Source organism: Mustelus asterias, chromosome 9 (assembly GCF_964213995.1).
Source record: "Mustelus asterias chromosome 9, sMusAst1.hap1.1, whole genome shotgun sequence".
NCBI lineage: Eukaryota > Metazoa > Chordata > Chondrichthyes > Carcharhiniformes > Triakidae > Mustelus > Mustelus asterias.
The window spans coordinates 121,560,098-121,584,739 of record NC_135809.1 but is presented as its reverse complement, the minus strand read 5'-3'; the positions used below and the strand labels follow the sequence as shown (position 1 = coordinate 121,584,739).

Sequence of the window (24,642 nt, the reverse complement as noted above, 5' to 3'; positions counted from 1 at the left end):
AGCCGGGGAGAAGGCACAAGGGGAGAGAGAGCAGCAGCTTAGCAAGGGGGTGGAAGTAGCACTGCCTCTTCGCACTGTTCCCGAGCTGGGCAAATGGGATCCTCAATGTGAGTTTTCTGATATCTGTAAACGTGCTCCGCACACAGAGTAACTTTAACAGGCTAAATCTATGCGCAAAAACCTTAAGTCTATACTTTAAAGGGACATTAGTAACTCTGCACAAATTGTTTTGCCTGCTTTGGCTGTCCTGTAACATTGTTTTCTGTTTCACTTTGTGAGAATTAACAAGTTGGAACTACTTCACTCCCCAAATCTACAACAGAAAAATCACCCCACTGTTGTAGACCTCCAATTCTTCCCCTTAGTTTGATCACTGTAACTCTATTTTAAATTGCAGCAACCCATTGTTTTTGTGGGGGCGGGGTGGGGGGGGAGGAGGAGGGGTAGTCGATCGGCTATTTTTTTTTATTTAAAGGCATCCTTCCAGCCACTGGATGAGCAGAAACCGTGCCATTCGGTACCACTCGCCGCCCTATCAGTGACCCCTCACGCCCAGCGGGTTGTGTTACCTGTCCTGCATGTTGGACTTTAACCTGGTGTTGTGAGACTTCTTACTGCGTGGGGAACGGGACTGACTGCAAACTGGCCATGCTCGGTGGGAAGGTATGCTCACATATCCAACCATTCTGGGATCTTTCTGGAAAGCAAGATAAGTTGGCATCTGTTGTGCTTTTTAAATTTTGAGCACCCTAAACGCTGTGGCAATTGAGGGAGAGAGATAGAGCACTATGTATATTTCGCTGCTATAATAAGGCTGCCATGTATCGCTTTCCATTAAGTAACTGACAAGGACACGTGAGATTTATTGGCCATCTGCTGGGTAGCAGGCAGACCCATGGAGTCTCGGGTTGCAATATCGAGGTTCTCATCCAGCCTACCAGCCAACCCCAGGTACAAGCATACCTTGATAAAGGCAAAATCTCTGCTGGAATCTGAGACAGAAAATGCTGGAAAATCTCAGCAGGTCTGACAAGCATCAGTGACTCTATTCTCTCTCCCACAGATGTTGTCAGACCTGGAAGAAATGCTGACCTAGGCTTGAAACGTTGGCTCTATTCTCTCTCCACAGATGCTGTCAGACCTGTTGAGATTTTCCAGCATTTTCTGGTTTTGCTTCATGCCGTCTTAAACATGAGGCGGGCTGACTCTGCGGATTGTAATTGCCACGATAACTCTTGTATACATATTTTGTATTCTGGTTCATGGAAAGCGGGCTCCAGCACCCCTGAGTTTAAAGTGCCAAACTTCCATCGACTCCCTTCTAATAAATATTACATCCCAGCACATGGTGGAAGCCTTTATCGAGTAGAATACGTGTCGCCCTGACCTTAGTTCCCATGAATGTGTTACATCATGCAATAAATAACAGATACTCCCGTTACCCGCGACGTCAAACAAGCAGACAGAATTATCCCAGGGCTGGGCAGGGTAGGAAGCTTCCAGGAGGAGGGTCTCCAGAGCCAGGGAACAAAATCTCAGAATAAAAGGCAGGACATTTAGGTCTGAGATGACTTGGGGGGGTGGGGGGGACGTGGGGTGGATTTCTTCACTGGGAGGTTAGAACATAGAAAGCCACAGCACAAACAGGCCCTTCGGCCCACAAGTTGCGCCGATCACATCCCCATCTCTAGGCCTATCTATAGCCCTCAATCCCATTAAATCCCATGTACTCATCCAGAAGTCTCTTAAAAGACCCCAACGAGTTTGCCTCCACCACCACCGACGTCAGCCGATTCCACTCACCCACCACCCTCTGAGTGAAAAACTTACCCCTGACATCTCCTCTGTACCTACCCCCCAGCACCTTAAACCTGTGTCCTCTCGTAGCAACCATTTCAGCCCTTGGAAATAGCCTCTGAGAGTCTACCCTATCCAGACCTCTCAACATCTTGTAAACCTCTATCAGGTCACCTCTCATCCTTCGTCTCTCCAGGGAGAAGAGACCAAGCTCCCTCAACCTATCCTCATAAGGCATGCCCCCCAATCCAGGCAACATCCTTGTAAATCTCCTCTGCACCCTTTCAATGGCTTCAACATCTTTCCTGTAATGAGGTGACCAGAACTGCGCGCAGTACTCCAAGTGGGGTCTAACCAGGGTCCTATAAAGCTGCAGCATTATCTCCCGACTCCTAAACTCAATCCCTCGATTAATGAAGGCCAGTACGCCGTACGCCTTCTTGACCGCATCCTCCACCTGCGAGGCCGATTTAAGAGTCCTATGGACCCGGACCCCAAGGTCCTTCTGATCCTCTACACTGCTAAGAATGGTACCCTTCATATTATACTGCTGCTTCATCCCATTGGATCTGCCAAAATGGATCACCACACACTTATCCGGGTTGAAGTCCATCTGCCACTTCTCCGCCCAGTCTTGCATTCTATCTATGTCTCGCTGCAACTTCTGACATCCCTCCAAACTATCCACAACACCACCTACCTTGGTGTCGTCAGCAAACTTACCAACCCATCCCTCCACTTCCTCATCCAGGTCATTTATGAAAATGACAAACAGCAAGGGTCCCAGAACAGATCCCTGGGGCACTCCACTGGTCACTGACCTCCATGCAGAGAAAGACCCCTCCACAGCCACTCTCTGCCTTCTGCAGGCAAGCCAGTTCTGGATCCACAAGGCAACAGCCCCTTGGATCCTATGCCCTCTCACTTTCTCAAGAAGTCTTGCATGGGGGACCTTATCGAACGCCTTGCTGAAGTCCATATAGACCACATCCACCGCTCTTCCTTCGTCAATGTGTTTGGTCACATTTTCAAAGAACTCAACCAGGCTCATAAGGCACGACCTGCCCTTGACAAAGCCGTGCTGACTACTTTTGATCATACTAAACTTCTCTAGATGATCATAAATCCTGTCTCTCAGGATCCTCTCCATCAACTTACCAACCACTGAGGTTAGACTCACCGGTCGGTAATTTCCCGGGCTGTCCCTGTTCCCTTTCTTGAATATAGGGACCACATCTGCAATCCTCCAATCCTCCGGAACCTCTCCCGTTGTGGAATCTTTGGAATTCTCTCTACCCCAGAGCTGCCTCAGGTTTAAAGTTTATTTATTAGTTTCACAAGTAGGGCTTACATTAACACAGCAATGAAGTTACTGTGAAAATCCCCCAGTCACCACAGTCCGGCACCTGTTCGGGAATGCTGAGGGAGAATGAGGGCGGCACGGTGGCACAAGGGTGGCACGGTGGTTAGCACTGCTGCCTCACAGCGCCAGGGACCCAGGTTTGATTCTCGGCTTGGTTCACTGTCTGTGTGGAGTTTGCACGTTCTTCCCGTGTCTGCATGGGTTTCCTCCGGTGCTCCGGTTTCCTCCCACATTCTGAAAGATGTGGTGGTTAGGTGTATTGACTCAAACAGGCGCCGGAGTGTGGCAACTAGGGGAATTTCACAGTAACTTCATTTAATGTAAGCCTTACTTGTGACTAATAAATAAACTTTAATTTAGCATGGCTAATGCACCTAACCAGCACATCATTCGGACTGTGGGAGGAAACCCACCCAGACACAGGGTGGAGACTCCGCACAGACAATGACCCAACCGGCAATCGAACCCAGGTCCCTGCCGTTGTGAGACAGCAATGCTAACCACTGTGCTACCATGCCACCTTATTCATTGAATATGTTCACATGAGATGAATAGATTTCCAATTGTTAAAGAAAAGATATCAAAGGGAAATGAGGTTGAGGTAGATCAACTTCTAGCTGGAGGGAGGAGCAAACTCAAGGGGCTGAATGGCCTGCTCCTGCGCCACCCCCCCCCCCCCCGACATTCCTCATTCCATGTTGGCATCCATTTGCAAAAGTTAACTAAACCGCCCCTGACTGAAGGATTACATAATCCAGTGGTGTGTGTAGTAACACCTCGCTAGTAGCATCGATGTGAATTGAAGGCTGTCTTGCTTTACTGAATCATAGAATGATGCAATGCAAAAGGGAGGCCGTTTGGCCCATTGTGCCTCTGCCAGCTCTTTGGTAGCGCCAGCGGATTGATTGCTCCTTTTGATTTTTCCCCAATAAGCCCTGCATTGATCTTCCTTACAAGCTTATACAATTCTTTTTGAATGTTACCATTAAATCTGGAGCACCATTGTGTTATACATTCCAGAACACCGTGTGAAAACAAATCTTTCCTCATGTCCCTTATATCTGGGATTTTTTATTATTGGTTAACAGTCTTGGGCCACTGAAAGACTTGTTGCTGATTTACTTTACCAGTCCTGTTTCATGTCCATTTGAAATGCTTTTTTTTGGAACCAGTGTGTGTTTTATTTTAGGGGAAAAAAATTCCGACCTTTACCTCTTCAATTCAGATTCTCAGTGTTGTTTTACTTTAGACCCATTTGCGACGCCTGACATGTGTTAGGAAATAAGGGGGAATTGAGTGCTGCCAATCAATGCAAGAATATTTGAATTTATCATCAATCATTGATATGTTAGGTTTGCAATCCTGGCGCCAAAATAAACTCTGCCACACAATGGAATGACCGATTACTTTATAGAACAGACACCTCCCCCCCCGCCCCACCCCATGTGGCCTTACCTAGAATATATCCAAGTGAGTTTTGCAGATGACATCTGCGCTTTATAATAACTACCATGCTATAACTCTGGGTTAAAGTCTCACCTGTCACCACTATCCGGTACTACCCGTGCAACGGACAACTATTAGCTCAATATCCCAAAGGGGCATCGTTTTAGGGTAAGGGGCAGGAGATTCAGAGGGGGATTTGATTAATAACTTTTTCACTCAGGTTTTTGATTTGATCTGAGTTGTTATTGTCACATGTGTTGGGATACAGTGAAAAGTATTGTTTCTTGTGCGCTGTACAGACAAAGCATACTGTTCATAGAGTACATAGGGCAGAAGGAAAGGAGAGGGTGCGGAATGTAGTGTTATGGTCATAGAAAGATCAACTTAGGTAGGTCCATTCAAAAGCCTGATGGCAGCAGGGAAGAAGCTGTTCTTGAGTCGATTGGTATATGATCTAAGATTTTTATACCTTTGGTCCAACAGAAGAAGGTGGTGGGATTCTAAAATGCACTGCCTGGGAAGGTAGTCGAGGCCGGGAACCTTACAGCCTTTAAAAAATAATTGGATGAGCACTTGGAATTTCATAATATTCGAGAATATGGGAGAAGTGCAGGAAAATGGGATCAGCGAGCACGCCTTTAGTGGTAGTTATTATCAGTGCAGACTCAATGGGCCAAAGTGCCTTCTCTGCACTGTATGATTCTATGGCCAGAATTTTACCGTTCTGCCTGCCGTGGGAATCGGAGTGGGCAAGAAGTGGACCATAGAAAAGTCCATTGACCCCGGCCGGAATTTATGGTTTCGAGACGAGCAAGGCCATAAAATCCCGCTCTTAATCCCTTTCCTTCAAAAAAACATCCTGCGCTAACATTCATCCGTAAATGTTTTGGGAAAGAGATAAAAAATTCTAAGACCTCCCACTGAGGATGCTGAGCCCCCCCAGCTGATGTGACATTTATCTGCAGATATATCAGATTTATCAGTGAGTGAAGGGAATCAAACTGCAAAGAACTGACTGACACTCCTTTCCGCCTATTGGATTAAAAATGAATCCAAGGGGAATCCCAGTTGGTGTATGTTTATAAGACCATCCGATCTTTTGAAAGATAATTTTACAGATCTATTTTTAAATTAGTGCCGGTGGTGTTCTGACAACTATAAACAAAATAGCTTGTGAAATGATCCAGCGATGTAGTTGTGCACTGCTGTGTGCATGCCAGAGTGCTCCTGTCACGTATTATGTCTCATAAAGACTATTAGCGCCAGATCATTGGCATTCATTGCATGGTCACAGGCCCATATACAGGATGTTACCGATGCCCAGTGCATCTAGAGACCCGAGCTGTGTGGTATAAATAGGGCACACAATGGGATTCGCTTTATTCCTAGCCAGTCAAAAAGATCCGGTTGTTCATCTCTTGACATTGTGATTTATGAAGGCCATACCTGTGCGTGGAATACATTGGATTGTTTGTCCTGTGCCTTGACTGTATGGTTCGTACTGAGCACATTTATGAATTATTTTGAAATGATTTCTGTATTACAAGTTTTAGACTGACAGGAAAGGTCATTGCAACAAAGAGCATAATTTTACTTGTAGAATTATGTCCAATGTATCGTGCATGAGCAGGCCATTTGGCCCAATTGACATTTAGACTCATAGAAACGCAGAAAATAGAAGCAGGAGTAGGCCATCCGGCCTTTCGAGCCTGCTCTGCCATTCATTCTGATCATGGCTGATCATCAAACTCAATATCCTGACCCCGCCTTTCTCCCATATCCCTTTATTCCTTTAGCCCCAAGTGCTATATCTAATTTCTTCTTGAAATCACACAAGGTTTTGACCTCAATGGGGCAGCATGACGGCACAGTGGTTAGCACTGCTATCTCACAGCGCCAGGGACCTGGGCTGCGTTCAATTCCAGCCAGGGACCTGGATTCGATTCCAGCCTTGGGTGGCTGTCTGTGCAGAGTTTGTACATTCTCCCTGTGCTGGCTTGGGTTTCCTCCAGGTGCTCTGGTTAGATGGATTGGGGCCTCAACTGTTTACCATTTACATATACGATCTGGAGGAGGGGACCGAATGTAGGGTAACAAAGTTTGCGGATGACACAAAGATGAGTGGGAAAGCAAATTGCGTGGAGGATGCGGAAAGTCTGCAGAGAGATTTGGATAGGCTAAGTGAGTGGGCGAGGATCTGGCAGATGGAGTATAATGTTGACAAGTGTGACTTTGGAAGGAATAATAGTAAAATGGACTATTATTTAAATGGTGAAAAATTACAACATGCTACTGTGCAAAGGGACCTGGGGGTCCTTGTGCATGAATCGCAAAAACTCAGTTTGCAGGTGCAGCAGGGATCAAGAAGGCAAATGGAATGTTGGCCTTTATCGCAAAGGGGATGGAGTATAAAAGCAGGGAGGTCTTGCTGCAATTGTACAAGGTACTGGTGAGGCCGCAACTGGAGTACTGTGTGCAATTTTGGTCCCCTTATTTACGGAAGAATGTATTGGCCTTGGAGGGAGTACAGAGAAGGTTCACCAGGTTGATACCGGAGATGAGGGGGTTAGCTTATGAGGAGAGATTGAGTAGATTGGGCCTGTACCCGTTGGAGTTTAGAAGGCTGAGGGGAGATCTTATAGAGACATATAAGATAATGAAGGGGCTCGACAGGGTAGAGGCAGAGAGATTCTTTTCACTTAGAAAGGAAACAAGAACTAGAGGACACAGCCTCAAAATAAGGGGGAGTCAGTTTAGAACAGAGTTGAGGAGGAACTTCTTCTCTCAGAAGGTAGTGAATCTCTGGAATTCTCTGCCCATTGAAACAATGGAGGCTACCTCGTTAAATATGTTTGAGTCACAGGTAGATAGATTTCTGATCAATAAGGGAATTAAGAGTTATGGGGAACGGGCGGGTAAGTGGAACTAAACCACTATCAGATCAGCCATGATCTTGTTCAATGGCGGGGCAGGCTCGAGGGGCCTAGATGGCCTACTCCTGCTCCTATTTCTTATGTTCTTATGCTAAATTGCCCCATAGTGTCAGAGGGATTGGCAGGGTAAATACATGGGATGGTGGGAATAGTGCTTGGGTGGGATTGTTGTTGGTGCAGGCTCGATGGACCAAATGGCCTTATTCTGCACTGTAGGGATTCTATGATTCAACTACTTTCTGTGGTAGTGAATTCCACAGATTCACCACTCTCTGGATGAAGAATTTTCATAGAATCTAGAATCCCTGCAGAGCAGAAGGAGGCCATTTGACCCATCGAGCCTGCACCAACCACAATTCCACCCAGGTCCTATCCCTGTAACCCCACATATTTACCTTGGAGTCCCCTTGACACTAAGGGGCAATTTAGCATGGCCAATCCACCTAACCTGCACATCTTTGGAGTGTGGGAGGAAACTGGAGCACCCAAAGGAAACCCACGCAGACACTGGGAGAATGTGCAAACTCCACACAGAAGTGACTCAAGGCCAGAATTGAACCCTGGTCCCTGGCACTGTGAGGCAGCAGTGCTAACCACTGTGCCACCGTGTGTTGTCCTCACCTCAGTTCTAAAAGGTTTATCCCTTATCCTCAAACTATGACCCTAATGTTTCTACTTTTTATCTGTTCATGGGACATTGGTGTCATTGACTGGGCCAGCATTTATACCCATCCCAAATTGCCCTTGAGGCGGTTAGTTCAGAGTCAATCGCACTGCTCTGCACAATTCCTCCCATCCTTCTTCATCAAGCCCAATCTGCAGATCCTTTCCCCGGGTGTACTTATCCAGCTGTTCCTTAATTTTCTTGCTGTTTTCCTCAGCTGCTCCACATGGTCTCATGTGCCACATTCTCACCACCCCCTGGGTAAAGAAGTTGCTCCTCAATTCTGAAATGGAGTTATGAGTAATTATTTTATATTTATGGCTCGTAATTTTGGACTCCCTCACGAGTGGAAACATTTCAAAAAGCCCTTCAAAATTTTAAGGACTTGTGTTAGGCCACCCCATTAACATTCTCTTTTCTAGAGAACATAACCCCAGCCTACAGCCTATTTGGTCTCTCCTGCCTGGTATTATCCTTGTAAATCCTTTTACCCTTTCTCCAATGCTAAATGCCTCATTATCATTTTTTTTGTGATATGGTTTCCAGGGCTGTACACAATACTTTGATTGTAGTCTAACCAAGCATCTGTACAACTTCAACATAATTCTCTGCTTTTCAACTTTCTCCCTTTGGAGTGAACCTCAAAACTTTGTTTCTATTTTATGGCCCTGTTGACACACATTGCAACTTTTAGAGATTTGGGAAAGTGGCTCCAGACACCTTCGACTCCTCTCCCATATAGAGTATTATTTTCCAAGGATGATCTTGCCTCCTACCACCACACTTATCGATTTTAAAATTAATTCTACATGCCCGCATAACCCTTTACATTTCTGGAGAAAGATGAGGTTAAGAGATATCATGGAAAAGTAGGACTGAGATAAACCACAAAGAGCCAAGTGACCTTTTCATGTTCCCAAAATTTGTTTTGTTGCTTGCAAACCACAAATTATCATGAGCCAGTGTGGACGTACAGAGAATACGGCCAAAAGCAATGAAGCTGCTTCACTGTTTGTGTGCATTCAAGTTTATGATGTAATATTGTTTTTTTACTATCACTGTTTCTTCTCTGTTTCATTCTGTGGGTTCTTGCAGATAATGTATGCAGTTCTTATACTTCTTGCCTGTCCCTTATATTTCTTTCCTGTTTCTTTCTATGTTCTTCTGACTCTGTCTTTTTATTAAACCCATATTTCCTATTTTCCCTTTTATTTTCACCTTTCAAATCTCCATTGCCTCAAACAAAATCCTGGCAATTATTGAGATTCTCACATAAAACAGTTTCTCATATCAATCTCGCATTCATTTTTATAGATTGGCTGATTCAAAGAATGATTTATCTCATCCGTATTCCCATCAATGGTGCTGTCAAACAAAGTAATCATGATGTGGAGATGCCGGCATTGGACTGGGGTGTTAAACTGTTGGACTGTTGTTAAAACAAAGTAATCAGCAGAGTGATGGGAGCACTGAGTAATCAAACAAGCCCATTGACATGATAAAGGCCTAAAATGGTCCTGTAAATTCATAATTTCTCCAATAGCTTTCAATGCCCTGTAGTATTTGATATATCTGTATCAAATTAAACTACCATTACCACCTGGAAATGATGTATTTTATGTCTTATGCAAACTAAACCTTTCCCTTCATTGTCTTAAACATGCACGCAACTCCAGCATTGACTTTTGTCCACTCTGCTAACCTATTGCATTTTAAATATGTTTTGATTTGATTTATTATTGTCACATATATTAGTATACAGTGAAAAGTATTGTTTCTTGCGTGCTATACAGCCAAAGCATACCGTTCATAGAGAAGGAAATGAGAGAGTGCAGAATGTAGTGTTACAGTCATAGTTAGGGTGTCGAGAAAGATCAACTTAATGCAAGGTAGGTCCATTCAAAAGTCTGACGGCGGCAGGGAAGAAGCTGTTCTTGAGTCGGTTGGTACGTGACCTCAGACTTTTGTATCTTTTTCCCAATGGAAGAAGGTGGAAGAGAGTATGTCTGGAGTGCGAGGGGTCCTTAATTGGGCTGGCTCCTTTGTTGAGGCAGGGGGAAGTGTAGACAGAGTCAATGGATGGGAGGCTGGTTTGCGTGATGGATTGGGCTACATTCACAACCTTTTGTAGTTTCTAGTGGTCTTGGGCAGAGCAGGACCCATACCAAGCTGTGATACAAACGGAAAGAATGCTTTCTATGGTGCATCTGTAAAAGTTGGTGAGAGTCGTAGCTGACATGCCAAATTTCCTTAGTCTTCTGAGATACATTGTACATGATCTCAAACTTTGTACCTTTTTTTGTTATGTTATATCCTCCTTGCTCTCAGGTGCACTTTGTTTCTGTCTCACTTTCCAATATGTGTAAAGGCCAAAAATATCTAATTTTGAAACAACAATATACATCTCAAAAGAGGGAAACAAAATATACTGAAAATATACAACTATATATAATAGGCAACCTTTAAAACCTATCAAGCCATCGAAAACTATAACAGGGGAAAGGGTATTTAGCTAATTGTGTTTTTATATGTGCATTATAAAAGACTTACCCCAATGCCTCATTTTCCTTCCAAGACCTGTACTTTTTTTGCTTGAAATATTAATCCAATTTTCTCTTACAAGATGTATTGCAATCTGTCTCTATCACTACCTATGGCAAAGCATTCCATACTAAAGCAACCCTCTGTAAATGCATTTTTTCTAACCTCGCTCCCGAGACTTTTAGCGACAATTTAAAAAATACACATTCAATAAAAAAGATCTGGAATTAAGAATCTTCTGATGACCATGGAACCAATGAATATTTTTCGTCGGTATTCACACAGGAGAGGGACAGTGTTGTCGAGGGGAGTACTGAGATGCAGGCTGTTGGACTGGACGGGATTGAGGTTCATAAGGAGGAGGTGTTAGCAATTCTGGAAAGGGTAAAAATAGATAAGTCCCCTGGGCCGGATGGGATTTATCCTAGGATTCTCTGGGAGGCTAGAGAGGAGATTGCAGAGCCATTGGCTTTGATCTTTGGGTCATCATTGTCTACAGGAACAGTGCCAGAAGACTGGAGGATAGCAAATGTTGTCCCCTTGTTCAAGAAGGGGAGTAGGGACAACCCTGGTAATTATAGACTGGTGAGCCTTACTTCTGTTGTGGGCAAAGTTTTGGAAAGGATTATAAGAGATAGGATTTATAATCACCTGGAAAGGAATAACTTGATTAGGGATAGTCAGCACGGTTTTGTGAAGGGTAGGTCGTGCCTCACAAACCTTATTGAGTTCTTTGAGAAGGTGACCAAAGAGGTGGATGAAGGTAAAGCAGTTGATGTGGTGTATATGGATTTCAGCAAAGCATTTGATAAGGTTCCCCATGGTAAGCTATTGCAGAAAATACGGACACATGGGATTGAGGGTGATTTAGTGGTTGGGATCAAGAATTGGCTAGCTGTAAGAAAACAGAGGGTGGTAGTTGATGGGAAATATTCATCCTGGAGTTCAGTTATTAGTGGTGTACTGCAAGGATCTGTTTTGGGGCCACTGCTGTTTGTCATTTTTATTAATGACCTGGATGAGGGCGTAGAAGGGTGGATTAGTAAATTTGCGGATGACACTAAAGTCGGTGGAGTTGTAGACAGTGTGGAGGGAAGTGGCAGGTTGCAGAGGGACATAGATAAGCTGCAGAGCTGGGCTGAGAGGTGGCAAATGGAGTTTAATGCGGAAAAGTGTGAGGTGATTCACTTTGGAAGGAGTAACAGGAATACAGAGTACTGGGCTAATGGAAAGATACTTGGTAGTGTGGATGAACAGAGGGATCTAGGTATCCATGTGCATAGATCCCTGAAAGTTGGCACCCAGGTTGATAGGGTTGTTAAGAAGGCAGACGGTGTGTTAGCTTTTATTGGTAGAGGGATTGAGTTTCGGAGCCATGAGGTCATGCTGCAACTGTACAAAACTTTGGTGCGGCCGCACTTGGAGTATTGCGTACAGTTCCGGTCGCGGCATGATAGGAAAGATGTGGAAATGTTGGCAAGGGTGCAGAGGAGATTTACCAGGATGCTGCCTGGTATGTTGGGAAGATCGTATGAGGAAAGGCTGAGGGACTTGAGGTTGTTTTTGTTAGGGAGAAGAAGGTTAAGAGGTGACTTAATAGAGGCATACAAGATGATCTGAGGATTAGATAGGGTGGATAGTGAGAGCCTTTTTCCTCGGATGGTGATGGCTAACATGAGGGGACATAGCTTTAAATTGAGGGATGAGAGATATAGGACAGATGTTAGAGGTAGGTTCTTTACTCAGAGAGTAGTAAGGGTGTGGAATGCCCTGCCTGCAGCAGTAGTGGACTCGTCAACATTAAGAGCATTCAAATGGTTATTGGATAAACATATGGATGATATTAGAATAGTGTAGATTAGAGGAGCTTTAGATTGGTTTCACTGGTCGGCGCAACATCGAGGGCCGAAGGGCCTGTACTGCGCTGTAATATTCTATGTTCTATGTTCTATTGTTGATTGTCAGAAAAACCCATCTGGTTCATTAATGTCCTTCAGGGAAGGAAATCTGCCACCCTTACCTGGTCTGGCCTACATGTGACTCCATGAGACCCACAGCAATGTGGTTGACTCTCAACTGCCTTCCAAGGGCAACAAGGGATGGGCAATAAATGCTGGCCAGCCAACAATGCCCATGTCCCAAGAATGAATTAAAAAAAGCAAATATCCTTCTTTCCTTTGCTAACCTAGCATGAAACCTGTGCAAGTGACTGCCAAAGCAGCTCTTGTTGATGTTAACTGGCTACAGCAAAAGGTAAAGAATGCTCATTTCGGTTTGCTCTTTCCTGCAGTAATTTTAATGAGATAGCTATATTGTAGCTAAACAGCCAGTTTTGCTTATCTCTCATGAGTATTCCATTATGGCCTGCTCCACTAGCTGATGGTCAACCATACAATTCAACTATAAGCACTGCCATGCAACCAGTTTCCACTCTTGCTTCCTTTGATATGATGTTCGATGGCCTAGTGGTATTACCGCTAGACGATTAATCCAGAAACTCAGCTACTGTTCTGGGGACCCGGGTTCGAATCCTGCAGGTGGTGGGATTTGAATTCAATTTTTAAAATCTGGAATTAAGAATCTACCGGTGACCATGAAACCACTGTCGATTGTCAGAAAAACCGATCTGCCTCACTAATGTCCTTGAGGGAAGGAAATTTGCCATCCTTACCTGGTCTGACCTACATGTGACTCCAGAAGCACAGCAATGTAGTTGACTCCCAACTGTCCTTGGGCAACTAGGGATGGGCAATAAATGCTGGCCAGCCAGCGACACCCATGTCCCACAAATGAATTTTTAAAAATCAACACCATCCATTCAGCCATATATGATATGATCATTCTTTAACCATTATAGTTTCAAACCCAATTATCTGACCAAAGTTGTGATCACCCTGATGCGCTATCAATTAGGCAAAAGACTACTTGTGTGCCAATACAACTGTAGGCTTTTATTCATAACAGAATCAGGAGCACATCCCAACAGGTAACCGACCCGAACTGAACAAGGGGGAGGAGACAGCCACCTTTATACTAGGTGACAAGGGGAGGAGCCGAGCCGGCAGGGGATGTGTCCAGGCATAACTGAAGTCCACCACACACCCTTCATCATTTGTTTTCTTCATTTCTCTGTCAAGCACCTTGAGATATTTTTGTAAGTTAAAGGACCTATATAAATGCAAATTGCTTTCTGTCCTGCCAGTACTGCAGTGCTATCATTTTTGAGGTGCCGCAAAAAGATCAGCCATGTTCTTATTGAATGGCGGAGCAGACTTGAGGGGCCAAATGGCCTACTCCTGCTCCTAGTTCTCATGTTCTAATGAGTGAATACATTGCCCCATCCTACTGAATAAAGATATGGCTTCTACTTGGATTGCCAAAAGAATATAAAAAAGCTATTAACATGACAATGCAACTGATATTTTAAACAGCAGGGATTGTTAATCCGAATGAAATGCTCAATGATTGTAAGACTCTCCAACATCATCGGCCTAAATCTTAAATCAGAGAAACAGGTGGGTTGGGTGTCGAATGAGATACTAAAACTTTAACAGAGGAGCCAACCCAATCCCAAACCACAAGCTTTCAGATTCACCAGCGGCAGGGCAGATAGTAGGAAGCCAAGCAGCTCCTAGGATGCTTGTTAGTTAATTTAATATTCTGCTGACTCTGGCAGCCTTTGATTAAACCTGATTTGTTATTTTAACCCTGGCCGACCGGATTTTCCAGGCCTCAGGAAACACGGAAGCTGAAGGGAGAGGAGAGCAGTTTTGGGGAGAAAGTGGCTCCCTGCAAGTGGGGATGTGATAAGCAATATTAAATACTATGATGGATATATGGGGTGGAGGATCTGAGCCATTAGCTGCTTGGCTTTCCATCCATATTGGCCTCACTTAGTAGCTGGAAATAAGGACTACTACATGTCTATATAATCAGCAGAGAAACAAATTAGATAACGATGAATCTCACAGCCCCTGCTTGTCCACTTTAAGGAATTTGAGATTGACGCATATGCAGATGCTGTATATTACTTCTAATGTACATATAAAATTATTTACTTGAATGGATGGTGACAGTTAAAGCAAAGTTAATTTATTCGTCACAAGTAGGCTTACATTTACAGTGCAATGAAGTTACTGTGAAAATCCCCTAGCTGCTGCAAGTCATGACTTGAACAACTTTTCCATTATATATTTCAGCTACTGTAGGACAATTGGCTGCAATGGCCATGGTATGTCTTGTCATGTGAACATGGCTGCCAAGCTTTTTTGAAGACTTGTCTAGATCTTAAATTTTGTGTTTCCTTTTTCCAGCCCCCCTAAGTTCACTCCACCACCCAACGCCCCCTTCCAAGGAAAATCTAATGACTAATCCCTCAAGTTGGGGAGTGTGCCTCAACAAGGATGTCAAGGATCAGACCCCTATCGCAGGGTTGATTTTTAGACCCAAATCCAAAGTCCCACTAAGTGCAGGAGACATCTTACTTGCAGCCTGTTTCTGAATGTTCACTCCCTTACTGGAAGTTAATGCTGTCAATCAGGTTGGATTCTGCAGGAGACCTGGCAAGTCAAAACTACATACATGTGGAAAGCTGCATTTCTGGGTTTCCTAACAGAAATACCATCCCCCACAACCCCCCCACCCCCCCCCCCCCCCCCCCCCCCCCCGCCACCACCCGCCTTACACAGTACGCAGCTCACCCCTCTCAAAATTCAGCCCATCATACCAACAACTCTGACCTCTTCCCTCACCTACCAGAAGTGGCAATATCTTCAGCCATTGAGGTTCATACTTTTCAATTCGCTCCGAACATCCCTCCCCTCTCCATTTCATTCTCTTCCTCAATAAGGTCCATCTCTGTGTCCAAATGTTAGGTCACCTCTTTCTAACATAAATACTGTATAAATATAAATAATGCAGCTGCAAGAGCAGGTCAGAGGCATGGAATTCTGAAGCATCAACCAGACACGAGTTAGAAGTGTGATGGAATATTCCCCACCCTCCTGGGAGACCTCAGCCTCAACAACACTCAAGAAGCTTGCCACCATCCCAGAGCAAAGCAACCCGCTTGATTAGTCCTGTTCCACCACCTCAAGCATTCATTCCCTCCACCACCAGGGCATAGCGGCACCAGTGTGTACCCTTCACAAGATACACTGCAGCAATTCGCCAAGGCTTCTTTGACAGCACCTTCCAAATCCGCAAACTACCACCCAGAAGAACGAGAGCACTAGATGCATTGGAATATCTCCACCTGCAAGTTTCCCTCCAAGCCACGCACCGTCCTGACTTGGAACTGCAACATTGTACCTTCATTGCCACTGGGTCAAAATCCTGCCATTGCCTTCCTGATAGCATTCTAGGTGTACTTACATTACACTACATGGGCTGTAGGGGCTCAAGAACACGAGTAACCATCACCATCTCAAGAGCAATTAGGAATGGGCAGTAAATACTGTCTTCCAGCAAAGATCACATCCCAAGTATAATTTTTTTAAAGACTTCCTTCTTTAGCTCGGTGTTCATTTTTTGGCTGATGATGCCTTTGTGAAGTGCCATGGGATAGTTTGCTACATTAAGAATCCTAAAAAAATGCAAACTATTTGAGACTCCCAGTAAATGTTTATTTAAAGGCCAAAAACATGTTTTTTCCACAAATCCAGTCATTGTTTCCTGTTGCTGTTTATTGTTATTTGCAACTTGATGGGCACACATTATTGCTCTGTGCCAGTTTCATATAAGAACATAAGAACTAGGAGCAGGAGTAGGCCACCTGGCCCCTCGAGCCTGCTCCGCCATTCAATAAAATCATGGCTGATCTTTTCGTGGACTCAGCTCCATTCACCCGCCCGCTCACCATAATCCTTTATTCCTTTCCTGTTCAAAAATCTGTCTCTGAACTGCAGTTTTTCCAGGACTTTGCAGTGAATGTGTATATTTTCTCTATGTCCGCAGAGTGTACTCTAACCTTCACTGCCCTTCAGGCATAAATCACCGTGGGACAACCATTGGAAACCTAGGCCATTGGCTAGAACATTACTGTTTTTTATAGAAACACTACAGTGCAGAAAGAGGCTATTTGGCCCATCGAATCTGCACCGACCACAATCCCGCCCAGGCCCTACCCCCATATCCCTGCATATTTACCCGCTAATCCCTCTAACCTACGCATCTCAGGACTCTAAGGGGCAATTTTTAGCATGGCCAATCAACCTAACCCGCACATCTTTGGACTGTGGGAGGAAACCGGAGGAAACCCACGCAGACACAAGGAGAACGTGCAAACTCCACACAGACAGTAACCCAAGCCGAGAATTGAACCCAGGTCTCTGGAGCTGTGAAGCCGCAGTGCTAACCACTGTGCTACCATGCCGCCCATACTGTGCCAAAAGCAAGAATTACATGCAGCATTAAGACTTAATATTTTTCTTATTCATACGCGGGACATGGCGTCGCTGGCTGGCCAGCATTTATTGCCCATCCCTAGTTGCCCTTGAACTGAGTGGTTTGCTAGGCCATTTCAGAGGGCAGTTGAGAGTCAACCACATTGCTCTGGAGTCACATGTCGGCCAGACCAGGTAAAGACGGCAGATTCCCTTCCCTAAAGGACATTAGTGAACCAGATGGGTTTTTCCGACAATCGACAATGATTTCATGGTCATCAGTAGATTCTTAATACCAGATTTTTTAAAATATTGAATTCAAATTCCACCATCCGCTGTGGTGGGATTTGAACCTAGATCCCCAGAACATTAGCTAAGTTTCTGGACGAATAGTCTATCGATAATACCACCAGGCCATGACCTCCCCTGAATATCACAGTTGCAACATTAACACTTCGAATAGCAACAACAATTTTCTACCAAAGAAAAATTAAAACATATGGGGCAGAATTAAGCATGTAAAGCCTGTAAAGTATATTTTTGCACACGAGCGCCTTCCTGGAATTTACCGCGCAACATGCTCTTCTAAGCAGTCATGCGACACATTTGTGCTTCATTTAGTCACACAGAAAAATAGAAAATCTCAAGGCCAGAAAGCGACATAGATCCATGTAATCCATCATCCTTCTTTAACTGATGCTATGTTTCCCTTCAAAATAATTGTCCAACCCGATCTTGAATGGACCTAAGCCATTTTCCTCTGCAATTCCCTTCAGTAAGCTATTAAAATGCTGATGCTCTCAGTGACGCAATACGTTCCTACATCTTCCTTAAATTTAATCAATTTCAGCATATTGTCATGTCCCTTTGTTCTGCTACCCTCGTGTTAAATCAAATGCCTCTGACCTTACGTAGCCTTGAGTTTATTTATTGGAAAATCTCTTGTCAATCAGTTTGAATACGTGTGACCTTCCGATCAGTCGTGCTGCTGCTGCTTAAGTAGCTAAGTGCAAGTCAGGCACATTCTCACTGCAAAAGCACTGGCACAGGTTGACTATGACAGGACCACAGACTGCTTCATTGCTGGAGAGAAGCAGCTCATCAATGCACCCAGAATTAACTGCATCCTTTCCAGATGTATCACAGCTCTGACCACATGCACATTAAGACTTAATATTTTTCTTATTCATACGCGGGACATGGCGTCGCTGGCTGGCCAGCATTTATTGCCCATCCCTAGTTGCCCTTGAACTGAGTGGTTTGCTAGGCCATTTCAGAGGGCAGTTGAGAGTCAACCACATTGTTCTGGAGTCACATGTCGGCCAGACCAGGTAAGGACGGCAGATTCCCTTCCCTAAAGGACATTAGTGAACCAGATGGGTTTTTCCGACAATCGACAATGATTTCATGGTCATCAGTAGATTCTTAATACTAGATTTTTTTAAATATTGAATTCAAATTCCACCATCCGCTGTGGTGGGATTTGAACCTCGATCCCCAGAACATTAGCTAAGTTTCTGGACCACAGGAAATTACAAAGCATTGTGAATGAGCCCAGTCCATCGCGCAAACCAGCCTCCCATCCATTGACCTTCATCTACACATCCCACTGCTCGGAAAATCAAGGACCCCACGCACCCCGGACATTCTCTCTTCCACCTTCTTCTGTTGGGAAAAAGATACAAACGTCTGGGGTCACGTACCAACTGACTCAAGAACAGTTTCTTCCCTGCTGCCATCAGACTTTTGAATGGACCTGCCATATATTAAGGTGAACTTTCTCTACACCGTAGCTGTGACTGTAACACTACATTCAGCATCCTGTCCTTTCCTTCTTCCCACTGTACTCTATGAACAGTATGTTGAATCCGTATAGTGCGCAAGAAACAATCCCAATACATGTGACAATAATAAATCAAACCAAATCAAATTAGTGGGAGCTATCGATCCTGGTGACCTTGAGACCAATTTCTGCTCAAATTCTCCACTCGAGCCATTTTCCCACAAGATGACAGCTCATAAAGATTCAGGGCGCTGTTCATGCCATGCTCCCACTGCAGTGAAGTCAGAGAATTTGGCACCTAGCCAAGTCGCCGATCACTAGCGGGATGGGAAAATCCCGCTGGTGTGAACAGCCATAACATTCAGGCCTCATGCCTTGGAATGGATGTGACTTCAATATGACATACCTGGGCTATTGGCAATCAAAACCAACTCATCCCTCCATGGTACAGGAAAATGTAAGAAATGGGAATAGGGATAGGCCTGCCCTACCATTCAATAAGATCATGGCTGATTTGCTCTAGGGATTTGGGAATCTGTGGAATTTGCTCTATCCTCATACCCCTCAATACCCTAGCATCCAAAAATCTATCCGTCTCAGTCTCGAACATATTCAATGGCTGATCATCTTCAGCCATCCCATGTAGAGAATTCCACAGATTCCCAAATCCCTAAGTGAAGAACTTTCAGAATCACAGAATTGCTGCAGCACAGAAGGAGGCCATTTGGCCCATTGTGTCAGCAAACATCTCTCCAAATGAACATTTAGTGCTATTCCCCTAAATTCTCCCTGTAACCCTGCACATTCTTCCTCTTCTGATAACAGTCTACCTCCCTTTTGAATGCCTTGATTGAACCTGCCTCCACCACAATCTCACGCAGTGCGTTCCAGACCTTAAGCACTCAGCGTGTGAAAAGCTTTTCTCCATGTCGTTTTTGTTTCCTTGACCAATTATTTTAAATCTATGCCCTCTTATTCCTGATCTTTTCATGAGTGGGAACAGTTTCTCCTTATCTATTCTGTTCAGACCCCTCAGTATTTTGAATAACTCTATCATATCTCCTCCCAACCTTCTTTTATCCAAGGAAAACAATCCTGACTTCTCCAATCTATCTTTTGAACTAAAGTTGCTCATCCCAGGAATCTTCTCATGAATCTTCTCTCCAATGTCTTGCCATCCTTCCAAAAGTGTGGCACGCAGTACTGAACACGATAGTCCAGCTGAGGTTGAACTAGTCTCCTATACAAATTCAACATAACATCCTTGTTCTTGTATTCCATGCCCCAATTAATAAAGTCCTGATTGTCGTATGCTTTATTATCTTCTCCCTGAATTTGTCCTCCTACCTTTAATGACTTATACACATATACACCCAGATCCCTCTGCTTCTGCATTCGCTTTAGAATTGTGTCCTTTAATTTATACTGTCTCTCTGTGTTCTTCCCACCAAAATGAATCACTTCAAACTTCTCCACATTGAACTTTATTTGCCACCGGTCCATACGTTCCACCAAATTGTCTACGTCTATGAAATTCTACTCTACCCTCTTCTCAGTTCATAATGCTTCCAAGTTTCATATCACCCGCAAACTTTGAAATTGTGCCCTGTACACCATGGTCGAAATCATTCATATAAAAGCCACAGACCCCTGAGGAACATCACTACAAACCTTGCTCCAGCTAGAAAAACATCCAGTAACCACCACTTTCTGCTTCCTGTCTTTCAGCCAATTTCATATTCATGTTGTTACTGTGTCTTTCATTCTATGAGCTATAACCTTGTTTATAAGCCTGTTGTGTGGCCCAATGGAAGTCCACGTAGAGCATTGCCCTTATCCACCCTCTCTGTTACCTCTCCAAAAAACTCCAGCGGGTTAGTTAAACACAATTTTCCCTTTAGAAATCCATGCTGGCTTTCTTTAATTCATGTCTCCTCATCTCAGTTCCAAATGGCCTCTGATCCTTAAACAATGAATCTCAGCTGTATTCTCTCCAGCCAAGGCTAACAGCTCCCCAGCATCGACAGACCCCACAAACAGGAATGGGATAAACATCCAGGAAAACTGCTTTGATAGATTAGTGTCCTCCTTAAAACCTTTTGACCAAACATTTGGTCATCTGTCCTAATACTTCTTTTTGCAGTTCAGTCTCACATTTTGAATGACAAAACCTGTCAACATTCTCATTCAGAGTCAAAGGATAGTCTAGCCTTGATACACTTACAAAATTTTATTTGCAAAGACCCATGTTCCATTTCATGCACCTCAGGTCCCAATGACTCCAGTTTTCAGTCTGGTTTTGGGCAGTACGGTGGCACAATGGTTAGCACTGCTGCCTCACAGCGCCAGGGACCCGGGTACCATTCTGGTCTTGGGTGACTGCCTGTGTGGAGTTTGCACATTCTCCCCGTGGGTTTCCTCTGGGTCCTCCGGTTTCCTACCACACTCCAAAGATGTGGCCATGCTAAATTGCCCTTTAGCATCCCAAGATGTGTAGGTTAGGGGGATTAGCGGGGTAAAAAAACTTAGGGTTATGGGGAACAGCTCTGGGAGGGATTGCCCCTTAGTGTCAGGGGGATTACGTGGGGTTACAAGGATAGGGTCTGGGTGGGATTGTTGTCAGTGCAGACTCGATAGGCTGAATGACCTCCTTCTGCACTGTAGGAATTCTATAAAAACTCTTTTTAATAAAACAGGAGTGATATCCCCTGCTGAGGCACTGTAACAAACCAAAATATCATTTCCAGCAGTGAGAATGCAACCCAGCCCCTACAGCTATGGAAGGTCTGAAGCATAATGGTAGACACCATGTCCTTCCTCTCCTGGGCCATCCGGCTGTGAACATAGGCCGTGGTAGAGGGGCAAACATTGGATTGGACAACCCCCTCGACTGCCCTCTGTCTGGACCTGTTGATGACCTCTTTCACCAGGCCCAGGAACTGGTTTAGGAGGAAATCCTTCTCCCTCCCTGCCCACTCCCCGCCCATCTCCCCCACCACACTCCAGGTGGCCAAAAGGTCAAGAGCGTGGGGCTGAAGTACAACCAAAAATTGAGGAATAAAAGAGTGCTGCAACCTTGGGTTACCTACATACACATGGAACACAAACCACAGACAACCTGGGAGTCCATGAATGACTATAATCTCTGATTGCATGGCACTGCTGTGCGTTACTTCTGTCTATGAACACAAGTGAATCTCTCCTACAGCTCCAGTTAATGTTTACCTCCTGAATACAATTAAGCACCCAATTATGGTACAATTAACAGTGAAACATCATATAAACGCAACTTTATCACTCCTAGTTTGGATCAGTGATTTGACATGACATGATGTACCTTGACAAAACCCTTTCACAATATATCGTGACAAGTTTGAGTTTTCGTGTCGCAACAAATTTAAAAAGGGGTGGCACAGTGGTTAGCACTGCCACCTCACAGTGCCAGGGACCCAGGTTAAATTCTCGGCTTGGATCACTGTCTGTGCGGAGTCTGCACGTTCTTCCCGTGTCTGTGTGGGTTTCCTCCGGGTGCTCCGGTTTCCTTCCACGGTCCAAAAGACGTGCTGGTTAGGTGCATTGGCCATGCTAAATTCTCCCTCAGTGTACCCGAATAGGTGCCGGAGTGTGGCGACCAGGGGATTTTCACAGTAACTTCATTATAGTGTTAATGTAAGCCTACTTGTGACACTAACAAATGAACTTTAAACTTATTTTTTTAAATTCTCCTTCCTGCCTCCTTTTAACAATCTGCAAGAAGTGTCAATCTGCTCCCAAAGAGAAAAGAAATAGTTAAAAAAAATCAATAAAAGAATTCTTCTGCTTAAAACACCAGCTTTTCTAGGTATGTCTCAATGAAACGCACTGTGGTATCAGATAATAAATAGCAGAGCTTGCACAGTAATCTTATAGTACGCACTGCCTCCAAATTGCCTTGATAAGAATCAATTTTATCTCCAATCTTCAGGCTCTAATTTTAGGCTGTAGAAACTCATTAACATCCATAAATGTCTGTGTAATTATTCCAATTTTATGCATTTTTTTTGTATCGTTTTCAATACATTTTGGATCCAACATGAATTATAACACGTGCCTCCTCAGCATAATAATTAAAAGTAATTGCTCCTAGTTATTGTTTTACAATCAGCACTTAACTAATGGCTGGAAGATAATTTGAGCTACCTGTAAATACATTTTTCAGATTGAGGTTTCTATTAAAAAATTGAACCACGTTATATTTGTAAAACATCACAAACACTGAATGTATAAACATTCTCTTTTTTTCTGTTCCTTGCCTCTTTTCAGATACAAGCAGGGGTGAGGATAAAAGGAACACTGCAGTCCTGCCTGAGTTCCAGAAGAAACAGCAATCATTCAATCAGCCCAGAATGTTACAAAATGAGATGCACTGCCCGATACAAATAGACAAAAAAGGTGTTGATATTATCAATATAAAAGGGATTGAAGATATTGGATATATACAGCATGAATCTATGGTAAGTGAACAGTTCATTTGTGCTCCAGTTCCACATTTAATGGTTACATGCCTGTTTTAGTGTTGTATGCAAGCAGAAATGGTAAATTTCACGAGCCGAGGCAGGTAGCAGAGAAGGGAATCTAGATAAAAACATGAGAAAGGAGGATGATTATTCTGAGGGTTAGATGAAGAGGGATGGAATGAGACTCTGCATGAAGCCTGAAAACCTGTGTGGGCCAGTGAGGCAGAGCAGCTTGTTTCTGTGCATTGTGTGTAATATGTAGCATGGGAGATGTCAAAATTAATGTGTGAACACAGCAGTGGAAATGTCCTTCCTCTCCACGGTGTGTTTCGCGGTGTGTTCCGCGGCGGTGGGAAGCAATGCGCTGCTCGCTGGCTGTGGGATCTTATGAACCCGCTGTTTTTTTTAAATTCATTTGTGGGACACTGGCATCGCTGGCTGGGCCAGCATTTATTGCCCATCCCTAGTTGCCCTTGAGAAGGTGGTGGTGAGCTACCTTCTTGAATCACTGCAATCCACATGCTGTGGATTGACCCACAATGCCGTTAGGGAGGGAATTCCAGGATTTTGACCCAGCGACTGCGAAGGAACGGCCGATATATTTCCAAGTCAGGATGGTGAGTGGGCTTGAGGGGAAAACTGCAGGTGGCGGTGTTCCCATGTATCTGCTGCCCTTGTCCTTCGAGATGGAAGTGGTCATGGGTTTGAAAGGTGCTCAGGATCTTTGGTGAATTTCACAAAGCTCCCTAGTTTCCCTGTTGAACACACCCCCGGCAGCAGGAGTACACCATTGGCAGGACCATAACATCCCACCGGCATAAATGCCAGCAAAAATGTCTGATTCCCCCACTGCACTGGGAAGTTAAAAGTGAGACTCAAAGCAACTAGTTTGGTTCAAATCCTTCCCGTCTTATAATCATGGCCCCCATATACACACTGAACTTGTAAACCATTAGATCTCCATTTATGTGCATCCTGCATGAGCAAGATACTGGACTTCCACTTACAAGAATTGAAATCCTGAAATCAGTTAAGAAAATAGGAACAGGAGAAGGCCATTCAACCCCATGAATATTTTCTACTATTCCATTTGATTCTGGCTAATGGATGGCATGTTGGCAGGTTAACTGCTGCTCACTGCTTCAGTGACCTGAGTTCGATTCCCAGCTTGGGTCACTGTCTGTGCGGAATTTGCACATTCTCCCCGTGTCTGCGTGGGTTTCCTCCAGGTGCTTT

The 24,642-nt window shown here is 44.3% G+C and overlaps 1 protein-coding gene across 1 annotated transcript in view; it reads left to right on the top strand.

Moving 5' to 3' along the window:
- The window catches only part of ano1a (anoctamin 1, calcium activated chloride channel a), a 236,639-nt gene that overhangs the window by 1,158 nt on the left and 210,839 nt on the right, over window positions 1-24,642 (top strand). The window contains exon 2 of the mRNA XM_078220984.1: window positions 23,213-23,403. Within this exon, the coding sequence (XP_078077110.1) occupies window positions 23,213-23,403 (191 nt within the window). The remainder of the gene's footprint in view (window positions 1-23,212; window positions 23,404-24,642) is intronic.